The sequence below is a fragment of the Maniola jurtina genome, chromosome 13, assembly GCF_905333055.1.
Source record: "Maniola jurtina chromosome 13, ilManJurt1.1, whole genome shotgun sequence".
Lineage (NCBI taxonomy): Eukaryota > Metazoa > Arthropoda > Insecta > Lepidoptera > Nymphalidae > Maniola > Maniola jurtina.
Genome location: NC_060041.1, coordinates 13,069,298 through 13,086,882, shown reverse-complemented (window position 1 = coordinate 13,086,882; position 17,585 = coordinate 13,069,298). Strand labels below are relative to the sequence as shown.

At 38.6% G+C, this 17,585-nt stretch overlaps 2 protein-coding genes across 4 annotated transcripts in view; both read right to left on the bottom strand.

Annotated features, from left to right (window-relative positions):
* Positions 1–17,585, bottom strand: part of LOC123871032 (fatty acyl-CoA reductase 1-like) — a 30,712-nt gene that overhangs the window by 9,168 nt on the left and 3,959 nt on the right. Inside the window, exons 1-2 of one of the 3 annotated variants that reach the window (XM_045914576.1) lie at positions 944–1,060; positions 522–688 (exon numbers count right to left, since the gene is read on the bottom strand). In XM_045914576.1, coding sequence (XP_045770532.1) covers positions 522–612 — 91 coding nt within the window. In that variant the 5' untranslated portion in view covers positions 613–688; positions 944–1,060. Of the gene's footprint in view, positions 1–521; positions 689–887; positions 905–943; positions 1,061–17,585 lie in introns of those variants that run through there. The other 2 variants (XM_045914578.1, XM_045914577.1) reach the window with 2 other exon arrangements.
* Positions 2,018–16,791, bottom strand: LOC123871041 (fatty acyl-CoA reductase 1-like). The gene is made up of 13 exons (XM_045914590.1): positions 16,701–16,791; positions 15,889–16,019; positions 14,694–14,781; positions 13,393–13,465; positions 13,137–13,227; positions 12,340–12,485; positions 11,674–11,783; positions 10,774–10,857; positions 10,411–10,519; positions 9,429–9,609; positions 8,907–8,977; positions 8,417–8,674; positions 2,018–2,127 (listed from the first exon to the last, which is right to left on the bottom strand). Exons 1-13 carry the CDS (start codon positions 16,789–16,791, stop codon positions 2,031–2,033), a joined length of 1,530 nt encoding a protein of 509 aa, XP_045770546.1. The 3' UTR covers positions 2,018–2,030.

Sequence of the window (17,585 nt, the reverse complement as noted above, 5' to 3'; positions counted from 1 at the left end):
ACAAATCCACAGACCAATAAAAGAGTGATAAAGACAAAACACTTTTTTGTCTTTGTCATAGTCATAGTTTAGCTTTTTATGTTGGGCACAGTGGTCATCTATGCCCAACAAATCTAACGTGAGCCTCTGTGATAGTCATTGTGAATATTACGAGTTTTCATTTATTTTTCTGTTTTAGTGTTGAAGGTGTATAGAAAGCCATAATATGGTTTTATGGTGCATTGCTGTGTGATCGGCAGTAACAATCGAGTTGTAGCGAGCGCAAATTAAGAAACATAACCTTTTATTCTTAAGTATGATTTGTTTTGTTGTTTGTCCATTTCGGTTGTACGCGTCTAAGGTTGAAATCTATAGAGTGCGCCTTGACTTTGCTTAGACTTAAGTTTCAGTTAAAATGAGACAGATTTATGCCAGCGGTATAACGCTGTCTCGTTTTAACAGTGTCTTAAGTCTGAGCAAAGTCAATGTGCACTCTATAGATTTCAACCTTAGTCCACCCGACTCTTCGTCCGAGCACTTACCGGTGCCACCTGTCAAAAAGATGGTCTTTTCTCGGTAATACTCCGGTATACTTGGCATACCTTCCAAATCACAGTCTTCCAAGTAGGTCATTTTTGAGCGAAGTAAAAATATCTGACGCTTAGCTCCCAATGATTTTGATTTTGTATTTAATATCCCCGAGATATACCTAAATTGTGAATATTATTAATTGGTAATATTTTATTGTAGTATTGTTAATTGTAGTACTTGCTGTACTACCTGTATGACAAATTCTACTCCTATAAGAAAAAATTAGATTAAAATAATTTTACCTAAAATAAAAATGGAACCTTTTAAAATATTAAAAATAGAATCTATTAGATACAGAATTATTTTGAAGTACTTACTGCTTTTTTTAAAAATTTAAGTATCAAATAAATATGTGTTGGAAAAAAAAAGAAACTTTATCAACTTTAAAGGAATAGGTTATTTTTTTATGGTAAAATAAATTACGATACAGTAACTCGACACAACTGCATCCAATAAAACAGTACTCGCGAATCCATTGCGTTCTAATTAACTATGAATTACGCTTGTACAAATAATACCTAAAATACTAACTAATTAGCATCATGAACTTGAATTCAAAAAGAATGTACGAGTATTTTCCTATTAAATATTCACTGCATTACTAGCGGATGGCCGCGATTGCTTTCGTCCGCGTGGATACACACAATTGAATAAAAATATTTTGAATTTTGAGAAATGCTCTATTTTACCCCCTTAGGATTGAATTTTCAAACCCCCTTTCTTAACGGACATCTAGTTTTCAATGTATAATGGCTATCTCTTGGATGAATTAAACAATTAGCTATCTGCATGTCAAATTTCAGCTCGATGCGTCCAGTAGCTTGAGCTGTGCGTTGCTATTGATAGATCAATCAGTCAGTCAGTCAGTCAGTCGCTTTTTCTTTTCATATATTATGCTTTCATATATGAGCTTATGCTCGCGACTTCGTTCATTCGTTCGTGGATTACAAAAATTTCAAACCCCTATTTTACCACCTTAGCCCTTAGGAGTTAAATTATCAAAAATCCTTTCTTAAATTCTTTGTTAAATTATCAATTATCCTTTCTTAGCGGATGTCTACATAATAATAGAGCTGTCTGCATGCCTTTCAGACCCATCCGTCTAGAAGTTTGAGCTGTGCGTTGTCAGTCAGTCAATCAGTCAGTCAGTCAGCTTTTCCTTTTATATACCAGTATATTAGATAAGATTCATTAATTTATTTAGACGAACAATTTTGCTATACCTATACGTAAACTAAATGATACCCGCGACGTCGTCCGCGTGGATTTAGGTTTTTAGAAATCCCAAGAGAACTTATAACCTGTATATGGGATGCGAGCTATCTCTCTACTAAACATCAGTATCAGTTAAACGGATGGGCCGTAAAAAGCTAGTAGAGAAACACACACTACGTATGAGATGATAAGAAAATAAAACAAGGTTTATAATATCCATCATTTAATAAAATACTTAGTTATAATCAACCGAAAAGGTTACATACTAAACTACTGTTGATTATCCTCCATACTATGTAGCCATAAAACAAACATTTGACCAAAGTGTCCAAGATTGCCATTCTGTAACAAGTGTAAATTAAAAATTTATAACACCCCCGACAAGTGAAGGTTACAGTAACTAGAAAAGAGCTGATAACTTTCAAACGGCTGAACCGATTTTCTTGGATTATAGCTAAGAACACTCTCGATCAAGCCACCTTTCAAACAATAAAAAACTAAATTAAAATCGGTTCATTAGTTTAGGAACTACGATGCCACAGATAGATACACAGATACACACGTGAAACTTATAACACCCCTCTTTTTGGGTCGGGGGTTAAAAACACAAATACATTGACCGTAATAATAAAGCAGTCAATAAAGTAAATCCTGACAACCGATGTCAACCGAGATGACATTTTTTTCCAACAACAAATAAATTATTTCACAAAATATTATTAAACATCCAAATATGAAGCCAAAAAGAACTAAAAGTTGTATATGTTACGGGCAATTTGATAAGTCCGGGCACTATTAATAATGGCCGGTCTGTATTAATAATGCCCGACCCAATTGGGCAATGTGATTAAAACAGCATAATTAATCACTTTTCCCGGCCATTATGAATAATGCCCACCCTATCTTGGGCAAAGTAATAAAATAGGTGAACTGTAGTGTTTTTGTTAATTAAATGAAAGAACTTACCTAACCTAAGCTTTTTTTTATACGTGGGAAAATCCTCATGGATACCACCGTGCTCGGCGAGGCGAGGTGGTTATGTCGGACTCTTACCGACTAAAACCCCACGGCTTACCGTCTCAATCGTTGTTGCTGGGCACAGGGACACGAGCGTTTTGAACTGCGACCCGGCTAACGGCGCCCGCCAAGGCAGGCACAGCTCTGGGACTAAAAGAGGCCCCAACACCGTTTAAGGCTCGCTGGAAACAAAGGCTTGCCTTCCAACTCGAGGACCTACTCTCCCGCGGGTAACAGACTCCCCGTGTCTATTACCCAGAGGCCCTACTCAAGGGGGCAAGCGACGGTCGTGTGCAGCTCGCCTGCGCCCGATTCTCTTGCAGCGCATGGGATGAGAGCTTTCGGCTTCCTCTCTCAGCCGCTCCGCTGCCTCCTTCTGCGTCATTACTTCCTCGCTGAAGGAGACCATCGCTTGCCAGGCCCTCTCACTGTCCACCATGGATTTAATCACGGCGGGCAATGAGAGCTCCTGCCCCATAATATCCACCAGTGACTGGCGAGGCTTCGTCCACGCCTGGCACTCTGCCAGCGTATGTTGTGCTGTGTCTGAGACACTACCGCACTGGTGGCATTCCTCTGTGGGCTCTCTTCGCGCCACCCTGCACAGGTATCTTCCAAAGCACCCGTGCCCCGTAAGAACCAGTACAAGGTGGAACGTGAGTGCTCCATGCTTCCTCTTCGTCCAATCCTCGATGATGGGATGGATAGCTTCGATAATCTTATGACCAGCAGTGGGTGACTCGAGCCTCCTCTGCCAATGGAAGAGGAGCTAACCTAACCTAACCTTACCTAACCTAACCTAAGGGCCCTAAGGCCCTCCCCCCGCACGTACGCGCCCCTGCCAACGGCCGCGGTCCAATTTATCACATTGCCCGGCTACAAGTAGGGAATTATTCATACAGCCCAGTCCAAGTGATAAATTCAAGCTATCTCAAACACTGATTTATTACATGGACCACGGGCCGTCGGGCATTATTAATAATGGCCGGTCAAAGTGATAAATTAATCACTTTGCCCATCGCTCTTGGGCATTATTAATAATGGCCGGTCCTTATTAATAATGCCCAATTAATCACGTTGCCCGTAACATATATATAAACAATAAACATGAAGAACAATAATAAAATAATAACATGGACTCCATAGTAATTTGTTAAATGGAAACTCGACGACATCGACATGCCAGCGCACATACAGCACAAATAACATCTGGTGTTGACTCGTCGTCGGACGAGGATTATAGGACCCCGCCGTCATCTACGGGGTCCGCCGATGCCACCAGGCCACCGAGACGAGCACCACGACGACGAGCAACACACCCGCCACCGGATGGCTTGGAGCAACAGGAGCTGCGTGCTCCTACGACTGCTTCCGCCGCCAGTGGTGTAGTGCATCGCATGAGATGGACTCAACGAATGAATGAGAACGTCATGCGAGCGTACTATAGGGCGACAGATGGGGGAACTAATCTCACTGGGTATCGCTCAAGAATGGTGTCTTTGTTTCAGGCCCTTGAACCGACAGTGACCGTGTCCGCTCAGCGGCTATCGGATCAGGTGCGAGTTATTCAGCGCCGTCGTGTGCTGGATGAATCTACACTTGATCGGTTGCGCTTAAATTTACCACAAGTTATTACTACCGGTAACTCAACTCATGAATCTCCACAAATTCCGAGTGTTATAGAGATTTTAAACACCCAAGAGGAGTTACAAGGTAGTTTAGATTTGGCGGTAAGTAACCAGAATGATGAGCAAATGAGGAGGACTTTGAAGGATGCGATTTTAGAGTTTAGATCTTTGCCTAACAACCTTAGACCGAAACTACCTCGTTTGCCTGTCCATAGACGAAATATGGCGTTGATGGCAGTTCTAGACAAAATATTAGGTACATATTTAGAAAGTTCATATGACCTAAATGATACGCATTCGATCCTATACTGTGGAGCTGTTGCAGCATGTCGGATAGCTTCTATCAAATTTCCAGAGCTGCATAGAGCTGTAAAAAGACCAAATACAGCTCCAGCTTGGCAGGCTGGGATCGAAAGGCGTATCTCTTTGACTAGAACTGTCATTGCAAAGCTGATCTGTTTTAGGGCGGGCAATAGTCGCCCGAGGATAATGCGATTTGTACACCAAGCATTTGCTGGGACTAATATTAGGACATGGGCACAACGCATTAGGCGCTTTAGAAAACGCATTGATCGAGCTTCTCAGAATCGTATGTTCCAAAGTGACCAACGGAAGATGTACAGGAATTGGGAACGACCTAGAGGTTGTATGGTCGATGGAGAGCTTCCTACACCTGATTCTACGTCAGATTTCTGGCGTAGCATTTGGTCGGCTCCCATAGATCATACCGAAGGTGAGTGGATGAATGTTGTGAGGGATCAGTGCGCTACGGTGGTAGAGATGAATCCTGTAACCATTTGTGCTGAGGATGCCGAATGAATTGCACATCTTACATGATGTGCAATTCATTCGGCATCGAACTGGAAATGTCCGGGGCCGGATGGGCTGCACAACTTCTGGCTAAAATGGTTCCGTAGTGCACATCCTGTATTAGCAACACAATTCCAGCACTCCATTGACTCTGGATCGTTACCGACACTCATGACAACTGGTGTCACGTTCTTGGTACATAAGTCCGGAAGTACCGCAGACCCAAAAAACTATCGCCCTATAACCTGCTTACCGACCATCTATAAGCTACTTACATCTATTCTAACCACAAAAATAACTATGCATATTAATGCAAATAATATTTTGGCCCAGGTTCAGAATGGATGTAAGGCTAGGGCACGCGGTACAAAGGAACTACTCCTCATTGACACTGCTATTTGCCAACAGGTTCGGCGAAATAGAAAAAATCTAGTGGCTGCTTGGATTGACTACAAGAAGGCCTATGATTCAGTGCCTCACACGTGGCTCATGGAGATCATGAGGTTGTATAAGGTCGATGCAACTCTATGTTCTTTACTTGACTCATGTATGAGTCAGTGGATGACAGTCCTTCGTCAACCAGGTGGTGATGAGTTTTTTGAATCAGCTGAACCGATAAGGATTAAGCGGGGAATTTTCCAGGGGGACAGTTTGAGCCCTTTATGGTTTTGCTTGGCACTGAATCCTCTCAGTACACTACTGAAGGACTCAGGGTTAGGCTATCGTCTTCGCAAGGGGGGTGAGGTCATATCTCACTTACTTTATATGGATGATCTCAAACTGTATGCATCTAAACGAACAGACCTTGTGAAATTGCTAAAGATTACTCAGAACTTTAGCAATAACATAGGGATGGAATTTGGTGTTGACAAGTGTGCGATTATCAATATAGAGCGAGGTAGGGTTGTGAACTCTGAGAATTTAGTTCTTTCAGAAACTTTGATTCTTAGATCTCTCTGTGAAGGTGAAACATATAAATATCTTGGAATGTCAGAAGCACTTGGTATAGAAGTGAGGACTATGAAACAGGCAGTGGAGGAGCGTTTCTTTGGCCGCCTAAAAAAAGTTCTCAATAGTCTTTTATCTGGTGGCAACAAAGTGCGTGCCTTTAATGGCTGGGTTATGCCTTTACTTATATACACTTTTGGCATTCTAAAATGGACTCAAACCGAACTGGATACCTTGGATCGAAGGATCCGAAAATTGTTGACTACATATCGTATGCATCATCCACGTTCATCTGTTATGAGATTGTATATCCCACGCAAGTGTGGAGGGCGTGGTTTTTTAAATGCCAAGAACCTTCATAATCGTGAGGTATGCAATCTCAGAGATTATTTTCTCAAAGTAAATGTGGGAATACATAGGGATGTAGTTGCAGTTGATAAAGGTCTTACTCCGCTTTCCTTAGGCAAAAATAACTGGCGTAAGCCCATAGTGCTTAGCACTTCGGATCGCATAGCTGTATGGAGGAGTAAGGAGTTGCATGGAAGATTCTACAAGGCCTTAACTAGGCCGGATGTAGATTCCATAGCCTCTGTATCCTGGCTACAGTTTGGGGACCTCTTTGGGGAAACCGAAGGTTTTATCTGTGCAATTATGGACGAAGTTATTAAGACTAATAATTACCGGAAACATATAATGAAAGATGGAACGCTTGACATTTGTCGTGCGTGCCATCTTCCTGGGGAATCCCTCAGACACATTGTTTCCGGTTGTTCTTATCTTGCTAACGGCGAATACTTGCACAGACATAATCAAGTAGCCAAGATAATCCATCAACAACTTGCTCTTCAGTATGGCCTTGTAGATACTGAGGTGCCGTACTATAGGTACGACCCAATGTCAGTTCTTGAAAATAGCAGTGCCCTGCTTTACTGGGATCGGTCGGTTATCACTGACAGGTATATTGTAGCCAATAGACCTGATATAGTGCTAGTTGACCGATCAGCGCGTCGAGCAATGATTGTTGATGTCACTATTCCACATGATGATAATCTAGTGAAAGCAGAAAAGGAAAAAGTATCGAAATACTTGGACCTGGCCCACGAGATTACCGCCATGTGGAGTGTTGACTCAGCGATTATTGTACCGATAGTTGTATCAGTCAACGGTCTTATTGCGAACAGTTTCGACCAACATCTTAAGAAACTGTCGCTTAACTGTTGGATCAAGGGTAAGATACAGAAGGCAGTGGTTCTTGAGACGGCACGCATTGTGAGGAGGTTCCTCACTCTGGAGCCCTGACCACTGGCGGCTTGGGTCCAACCCACCCTGTTGCCAGTGGGATCCATTTTATCATATTTTTATTCAATGTTTTTTTTTCCGTTATTTTAGTTTTTTGTTGTTTATGTTATTTTATTTCTCTTTTGTTTCTGTTATTTATTGATTTTGTTGTTGATGTTATTTTATTTTTTGTTCTTTCTGTGTTTCTGTTATTTTTTCTGTTGTTTTTGTTATTTTATTGTTTAAAAATAGGATAAAATGTGAAAAATAAATAAATGAGAGAAAGCAGTCTTATAGCGAATAGTTTCAACTAACATCTTAAGAAATTATCGCTTAACTTTGGATCAAGCTTAAGATGCAGAAGGCATCTTGCTCTTGTGATGTGCATTGTGGGAAGGTTCCTCAGACTGAGGTCTTGACCACTGGCAGCTTGGGTCCAACCCACCCCGCTTCTAATTAATGGGATCCATTTTACCTTAATTTTTTTTAAAACCCATTTTTAACTTACTTTTTTTAATTTTTGTTGTTTCTACCATTTTATTGTTTGTTGTTTCTGTTATTTTATTGTTTGTTGTTTCTGTTATTTTATTTTTGTAAACAGTTTTTTAAAATATGGTAATAATGAGATAATAAATAAATGAGAGAGGAAAAATTAGTGGAAGCCTAGTGGTTAAGTTTTAAGTAAATAAAATATCATTTCTATTTTAACGGCGAAGGAAAACAAAATGGGAAAACCTGCATGCCTGAGAGTTCTCCATAATGTTCTCAAAGATGTGTGAAATATGCCAATCTACTATTGACCAGCGTCGTGGACTGAGCACGTAAATATCTCTTCTCAGAATGAGAAAACTTCAAGCCATAGTCCACCACACTGGCGAAATGCGTAAGGGAAAACTTCACACACACACTATCTTCAAGAGGCGATCAATAAAATCAATAATGATGAATACCTTTTATAATGTGCTCTGGCTTTGGGCAAATTCTCATCTTTCTCGTTCAGCAAATATCTTCTACCTCCCATAATACCAGTTTTCAAATATTCATACATGTCAATATTCTCCATAATATAGTAAAAGTGGAGCTTGTCTTTGTCCAAAATTTTGGAACGAAGGGACATGAAATTTTCGTTTGAGAAAGTCCACGTGTGGGTCAGGAAATAAGCTATAGCAAGGTTCGCTACGTACACACGACGTTGGATTTTGACTAGCCTGAGAAAAAAACGTAAATGTTTTGATTAATTCAAACTTTAAAAAAAAAAACCAAAAACACTAAAAAGTAAAAAATAATTTAATGTATTACGGAATATATTATGTATACAAGAGTTAGTGTTCTATAATAATAAATTGAGATGGTGCCAACTAGCCGCACGAAGCGTTCACGAAGTGAAAGTGAAGTAAAAGTGAAGCTTATTAAATCTGGTAGAAAAATATTTTTGCTTACATTGTCTTTTTTCCTAATAACCATAGCAAAGTGTCGATTAAAATGGCTGGTAGTAATTGTAGCATTATTACCTGAAATATTATAAAAATAATGTTTCTGTGTTCGTCTATAAGTTTGTTACAGTGGGCTCAAAACAAATAGTCCAATCCGAGGTTATAATTTTTTTTAACTATACCTATAGGCTTGCACTTGACTCCAAACAGCAGGAGATGATGCAGTGTGGTGGAGTGCATTTGACTAGACGGTGCCTTTTCACTCCTCTTTTGAAGGTACCAATAAGGTACCAATATTATAACTAGCGGGGATAACTGAAGCCGGAATTTCAAATTCTAGCAGTGCGTATAGAAACGAGGAAGCAAATCGCTTCATACTCCGTGGAATTTCGAATTAGTAAGGGTGCAGACATATCACAATGAAGAATGAACATTGAGCGGTTTCTACTAGCGTAAGCAGTGCCATTATGCCTCTATTGCCTATATGCCACTGCCCCTGTGCCTGTACTCAGGCAAAAGTGCTACTTACATACACGTAATATAAATATTTATTGTCAGTGATAGCACCACCAGCAGTCCAAACCACGTTATCCAACGGAACTTCATCAGTAATTTTGTGGCCAATCGACAATATTTCTTCAGCAGTTACATGGTAACCCATTTGGCCGTTGCAAACGTTATATATCGGAGTATCATCTGATGGCTCGAGTCTGAAAGGAAACTAATAAATGAACTGGCAGGAGTTAGTCGGGAAGGTACCAAGAAACTTTTTTTAACTTTACATATAGGTTTGCGCTTGGTTGCATTGCAATGACAGGAACGCAAGCTACTTCTTTAACGACTTTCATATAAATCGGTTAAACGGATGGATCTTAAAGAATCCCGTGGGAACTCTTTGATTTTTCGGGTAAAAAAGTAGCCTATGTCCGCTTCCGGGATGTAAGCTAACTCTGTACCAAACATCAAAATCGTTTAAACTTAAAACTGTTGCGCCGTTAAAAGCTAGCAGACAGACAGATAGATAGACACACAGACAGACAGACACACTTTCGCATTTATAAAATTGTTGTAACATTTTCAATTTTAAAAAGTAATATTTTATTAACATAAAACTTGTCCGTATTAACAACTAGAGGATGCCCGCGACTTCGTCCGCGTGGATTTAGGTTTTTAAAGATCCCGTGGGAACTGTTTGATTTTCCGGCATAAAAAGTTGTCAATGTCAATTACAGGGACGCAAGCTACCTCGGTACCAAATTTCATACAAATCCAATACAAATCGGTGAAGCGGCTGGGTTTTTTGGGAATCCCGTGGGAACTCTTTGATTTTCCAGGATAAAAAGTAGCCTATGTCCGCTTCCGGGATGTAAGCTAACTCTGTACCTTTCATTAAAATCAGTTCAGCGGTTCAGCGGAAAACGTAGCAGACAGACATACAGACACACTTTCGCATTTATAATATTAGTATGGATGTATAACAGCTAATTAGATCCTCCGCCTTTTATATTTACTTTTTAGTGCCTCTAGTCCACGAAGCTGCTATGAAACCCTTGATAGCCACGTCCACTGGAATGTAGTCCCCAGACACGAGAGGATCAGCGTATAAAGTACGAAGAATACCTACAATATTTTTTAATACATAGTAATTAATTAGTTGGTCTTCAAGCATTGAGGAATTTATTGAGGAATTATTATATCCTGTTGTTTTACTGTCTGTTGTTTTTGTTATTTTACTGTTTGTTGTTTCTGTTATTTTACTTTTTGTTATTTCTGTTATTTTATTTTTTTAAATATGATAACAATGCGATAATAAATAAATGAGAGAGCAAATAAAAATAATTTATGGATTTAACTATGGATTTAAGAAATCATACCTTTTCCGCTAGCAACAATAAGGCCGACTGGTCCGTTAAAGTTTTCAATCCATCCCGGTGCAGGTTCCTTGACGCTTGCCAACACTGAAAGATTTTACTTACTTTTACTGAAAATACTAGCCTATGCCTGCGACTTCGCCCGCGTGGATTTAGGTTTTTAGAAATCCCGTGGGAACCCTGTGATTTTCCGGGATAAGAAGTAGCTTTTGTGCTAATCCAGGATATTATCTTTCTCCGTTCCAAATTTCAGCCAAATCCGTCTAGTAATTTTTGCGTGAAGGAGTACCAAACATACACACACACACATACACACAAACTTTCACCTTTATAATATTAGTGTGAAGTGTGATTATACAGGTCATACATTACCACAGAATACTTTTGATACCTGCCAAGCACAGAAGGATCACTCCATAGCGACTCTTGTTACGACGCATAACGTGACCTAGCCTAGAATTAAATAAACGCCTCTCTTGCCTAAGGACTTCTGAATTTCCTGATATGGGTGGGTAACATATTGTGCGTCTGTATTATTTTATGTATTTTTAATTTATATATAATTTACTCGCAGGGTCATCTGCGTGGATTTAGTTTTTTGAAAATTCCGTAGAAACTCTTTGATTTTCCGGGACTAAAAGTAACCTGTCCCATACTGTCTTTAACTACATCCACGCAAAATATTGCTTTGATCTGTTACTCCGTTTTGGCATAATTGAAGGACGAACCAAGAAACATACACGTTATAATATGGGTAGTGATAATATGGTAATACAAAAACAATAGCCAAAGTGGCATCTTCTCTTCATTTTCTTGATTGGTGGCTTTTAGTAGTGCTAGACCAGCACAATGCACTTCGCCAGTGTCGAGGCATAAATGTTTTTCAGAAAAATTAAAACTTACCAATAGATGGCCTAATGATCACGACTGGTAATTTTCCTCTCTGCTCATAAACCACGTGTTCCGCTAACTGTTTACAGAGCACGTATGTATTGGCCATCTCACCGAGGAATCTGGAAGGCGATCATAATACCACAGTAATTAACTATAATATAGGTATATGAACGTAGAATAAAACTTCGGCCACCAGCGCCAATCGGGCCAAGGGCCGCAAATATGAAATCTTCGATGGGAGCTTCATATTTGTGCCCTTTTGGCGTGGAGACCCAGGGACTCGAGCTCTTTTTGAGGAAATTTCGAAAAGGGTTATTGGATCAACCGGGGACCCGAGATAAGTACCTTGGGCAAAGAATTAGTGCTGCCATCCAAAGGCTTGTTCCTCCCGTTGACCTAGAATCATGAAATTTGGCAGGTAGGTAGGTCTTATAGCAAATACTAGTAAAGGAAAAATCCGAAAACAAATTAGTATTTTCAAAGTAAGATAACTATACCAAGTGGGATATCATATTAAAGGGCTTTACCTGTACATTCTAAAACAGATTTTTATTTATTTTTATGCATAATGGTTTTTTATTTATCGTGTAAAATGACGGAAAAAATACCCGAGTACGGAACCCTCGGTGCGCGAGTCTGACTCGCACTTGGCCGGTTTTACTGTAGAGAACTCACTTGGGTGTCAAAGAATTCAAAGTTTGTTCTTCAATATTCTCGCAAATCTCCAGAGTCTCTCTCCAGTCAGCTAGAGGAGGATACAGGATCTCTTCAATGGGATTACGGTTAGTATTGCTATATGTTGTTGAAACGTGGATGAAACTCTAAAAAAAAACAAAATTCTAAACCAATAATACAAAATGGTTTATAATTTTAAATTCATTTAAATTATTTATGTTTATTAATCACTCTCAATATAAAACGTGTTATAAAAAAAGTAGCCTATGTCCTTCCTCGGGTTGCAAGTCATCTCTGTACCTTCATAGAAATCGGTTAAACAGATGGGCAGTGAAAAACTAGCAGACAGACAGACAGACACACTTTTGCATTTATAATAATATGGATGGATAGTATGGATGGATTTGTAGATGAAATTAGTTTTTTAACGTTTACTTGGGGACAGTTGCGTCTTCCAATTTTATCCAAAATAAAAGGGATTACTTTTTGAGATGATATAGGTAAATTAACATTTGAACCAAATACCTAACGATTAGGTATCCATACTTAATCTATACTTAATAATATTATGAATGCGAAAGTGTGTGTCTGTCTGCCTGTCTGTTTGCTTTTCACGGCCCAACATGGGATTTTTAGAAAAATTAAATCCACGCGGACGAAGTTACGGGCACCATCTGGTTAAAAATTTATTTTTTATATTTTAATTATTATATTTATTTCCAAAATAGAAACCATCTGTGGGCGTGTCTGATCCGAACTTGGCAGGGTTTTTTTTTTTGAAAATTCTGTGCACTTACTTCCAAATTTTGTACTTCTTTAGCTAATTCTATCATTTCTACGGTACCACGGAGGTTCAGTTTCACGGCTTTTTTTAAAGGATCATCAAATCTGAAATAAATAGAAACCCCGATTTCAAATTCCAGTGCAAAGTATCTTCTTAGTTTTTTAGTGAAGTTTACATTACTTTGTTTTATTACAGGCGATTTCATAAGAAGAAATTACTTCTCATTTTTTGGGACGCTTGTTCAAAAATATATATAAGTAAGTACCTACCTCACACTAGCAGCAACGTGATAGATGATGTTGGTTCTATTTAACAGCAGAGCTCTGTCTTCCTCCGACAAACCTGTTAAAAAAATATTTTCTAAAGTCTTTTAGACCTAGGCTGGACTAGGAAACCTTTAAAATAGAAATAGAATTAATTTTTATTCAAATAAACTTTTACAAGTAGGTACTTTTGAATTCTTGGAGAGATTTACTTGAGCAAACCAAAGATCATTTTTAACCGACTTCCAAAAAAGGAGGAGGTTCTCAATTCGTCGGGATCTTTTTTTTTTTTATGTATGTTCCCCGATTACTCAAAGACCCCTGGACCGATTTGGAATTTTTTTTTTTGTTTGAAAGGGTATACTGTGCAGGTGGTCCCATATAAATTTGGTGAAGATCTGATGAATATCTTCGGAGATGGAGAACAGAACTCCTCAATGGATAAGAGCAAATTGCTCGCGATCACTGTAATAGCTTAGTAAACAGTAAGGTTTTAACTGGGCATAGCATATTATAGTACAGTGGGGCCACTAAAAATTGTGAAATAAAAAATTTTCAAAAGAAAAATAAAACCGACTTCAAAAACCAAAAACACTAAAAAGTAGAAAATAATTTTCGTTTAGCTACACATGTAATGTACCTAGGTATGAAGTCGGGCGAGCTTCACTCTTGGATTTCTAATTTTGTTTTAATATGCTCGCTCGACTTCATACCTAGGTACATTACATGTGTAGCTAAACAAAAATTATTTTCTACTTTTTAGTGTTTTTGGTTTTTGAAGTCGGTTTTATATTGATCTGCGCTTTCATTTCTCTGTCAAGATAGCTTAAAAGGCTTTGGCTCAGGTTACATTCATTTAGGATACAACATTCAGGATACATAGCTATCTGTTTTTCAAACGATTGCCTTGACCATTGCCACTTCAGCTTCGCAACCCGTTGCCGTTCTTACTATGTGAGTTTCTCTGGTTCTCCTACGGATCTCTTTATTTCTTTAGTTAGAGCCTCGATAGCTCAATGATTGAGGAGCGGACTGAATTCCGAAAGGTTGGTGGTTCAAACCCCACCCGTTGCACTATTGTCGTACCCTGGCACAATCTTTACGCTTAATTGGAGGGGAAAGGGGAGTATTAGTCATGATTAGCATGGCTAATATTCTTTAAAAAAAAATCTTATTTAATCACGTAGAGAAACTCCGAGCGTAGCTCTCTCCATCGCCCGTTGAGTGACTCTGAACTTTCTTATGCGGGAGGAAAACTTTTTACTGAAGAGAGACAACCACCATCATGAAGAAAACATTATACTTACCAAGGGCCACTTCGCTGCAGTCTCCCGCTATAAAGAACACTTTAGACTCGAACACTCCTGGCCTTTCCTCACGCAGACGGTCAAAACACTGAGAAAATAAGAAAATAATAATAATTTATTTTATAATAAATAATATTGTCATGATAGGCTTACTAGCAACTATAGTATGCGACAGGTCGACATCGCAATCGGGGTGGGGACGCCCCGCCTCATACCCCGATTGCCATCTAGACCTGTCGATAATGCTACTTTTTACCCGACTGCGGCAAGGCCAAAAGGAAGGGTTATGATTTTAGCAGTCTATGTATGTATATATGTATGTGGGTATGTATGTTTGTATCCAGATTCTGTGTTTTCCACCGTAGCGCCTAAACTACTAGGCCGATTTTTATAAATGAGGTGTCAATCGATTCGTGTCGTAAAGGTCCGGGTGAAATAGGCTACACTTTATACGAAAAAATTTACCTAACGGATGTTACATGAAAAAAAGTGGGAGTCTCCATAAATTTTTTTGCTATTGTATCGAGTGGAATGTCAAATGAAAGAGGAAAAAATTCTGAGTTCATAAATGTTAATAAATGTACTACAACATTAAAATATACCAAGCGACAGAAAAACAATTTTACTCGCAGTCGGTTTTTAGTTTTCAACTTTATTCAAAGGTATTGTGGTATACTTAATCTTAAGAGGGCTCTCTCCGTCACTCGTTTCATACAATCGTAGTTCCAATTTCATTTGAATATTAAGCAACCAAAGTCCATGAAATTTTGCAGACATATTCTAGAAACTAATATCTATGTCTGTGGTTTTCCAGATTTCTGTTAAAATATTCGGTTTCAAAGTTACGCGGTCTTAAAATTTTCATACAAATCTTTGAGCCCTTGTAATTTTGAAACTACATATTTTTAGAAAAATCTAAAACACCTCAGACACAGATATTAGTTTCTAGAATATGCCTGCAAAATTTCATGGACTTTGGTTGCTTAATATTCAAATGAAATTGGAACTACGATTGTATGAAACGAGTGACGGAGAGAGCCCTGTTAACCACTAGGCCAGAAGCGCAACATATTCGGAGGGTCCAAGGTTCGATCCTGGGCACCTCTAACTGTTGGGAACTGTGTGCGTTACTGCAACATTATAAGTTCTATAGATTCAGCATCGATCAAATTAAGTATTGATACAAGGTACTTACTCTCGAAGCAAAGATCTCAGCCAGTCTATTTTCAGGTGTCACCCCCCTTTTAGGTCTCACCAACAAATATATCCTGTCTAGATCTGTGCAAGAATACAGAAGCTTTTCTACTAAAACTTTCCCCATGAAACCTGTAGAGCAGAAAATTTCGAAATAAATTTTTGTCCAATTTCGAACGCACGGTATACGAATTTTGGGGTGAGATCTATAGAGCGCACTTTGAATTTGCTCAGACTTAAGAAACTATTAAAAAGAGTTAGCACTTTGACTTTGCTTTGATTTAAAAGACACAGTTAAAACCAGACAGATTTATGTATTTTATAAATCTCAGCCTTAGTTCGGGTCAAACCATTGTTCGGCCATTAAGTGCTATTGATGGGCCTATAAAATATTTTGTGATTCTCTTACAGTAGGCATAGACCACAATTTTTTTTTTAAAAAAGCTTGAGTCAAAGAAAACTTTCGTTTATTGCCGACCAAGTCCTTTGGTTCCTTTTTGAAGTTATGTGCGTTTTAGGCAATTAAATAAAGTATCACTTGTTTTCACCGTGAAGGAAAATATCGCGAGGTACCCATGTCTGAGAATTGTCAAAGGTGTGTGAAGTCTGCCAATCCGCACTTGGCCAGCGCGAAGTAGCAGACTATGGCATGGCCTAAACCCTTCTCATTCTGAGAGGGTGTTCGTACTCTGTAGTGGCCCGGTCATGAGTTGAGATGAATGATGAAACTATTACACAAACTCTCCTATACCTAAAACTTTACCTATTTAAACCTTATTATGAATAATTTATTTTCTATACATTTATAATTACCTGAGCCACCAGTGATGAAGACAGTCTTTCCTTTGTAATACTCTGGTATACTGGGTACATCTTCTAGATCTCGATCCTCCAGAAAAGTCATTTTCTGTTGTTTTTGTATATCTTATATTAAATTTTCTTTACCAATCGTTTAATTAACTATTAGGTCATGAATTTTCACTCCGTCTGCCCAATAAATTTTCTAAGACCAGAAATATATACTTATTAATATTTTTTATCCATACTATTTTATTTCAATAATATAAATGCGAAAGTGTGTCTGTCTGTCTGCTACGGCCCAACATTTTAACCGATTCGTAGCTTATATCCCGGGGACGGACATAGACAACTTTTTATCCCGGAAAGCAAAGGATTCCCACGGGATTTCTAAAGACCCATCCGCTTTACCAATTTATATGAAATTTTTTACCGAGGTGGCTTGCGTCCATGTAACTGACATAGGCAACTTTTTATCCTGGAAAATCAAACGGTTCCCACGGCATCTTTAAAAACCTAAACCTAAGTCGCGGGTATCCGGGAGTCCAGACCAGACCAGAGAAAATTTTGCTTTGGTTGGTGACTTAATGGTAAAATTGGTAAACACTCACTAAGATTTTCGTCTCTGTCATATTTTAAATGGGATTACTAGAGAAATCTTAGTACTTACCTAACTTCTTCCAATGGACAGAGTGAGATTTTGTACTTTTAAAAGATGCTCAACACCATTATCACTTCAGCTTATCAAAATTAATAAATATAGGCATAAATAATAATTAAATTTTTGAATTTTTTGTTAAATAAATCATTTACTAAATAAGTGGAAGGTTTAGTAACAATTAGACATTAAATTGAATATAGGTCTACTTTGAAGTTAAACTTAAAAGCACTGTTTTTGTA

What these genes read in the sequence shown, in the direction of transcription:
- LOC123871041 (XM_045914590.1), bottom strand. Translation starts at nt 16,791, where the DNA reads ATGACTTTTCTGGAGGATCGAGATCTAGAAGATGTACCCAGTATACCA. An exon ending in CTGCAGCGAAGTGGCCCTTG is followed by an intron (nt 13,466 to 14,693) that starts GTAAGTATAATG and finishes TTTTTTTAACAG; the next exon opens with GTTTGTCGGAGGAAGACAGA. An exon ending in AATATTTATATTACGTGTAT is followed by an intron (nt 8,978 to 9,428) that starts GTAAGTAGCACT and finishes ATAATATTTCAG; the next exon opens with GTAATAATGCTACAATTACT.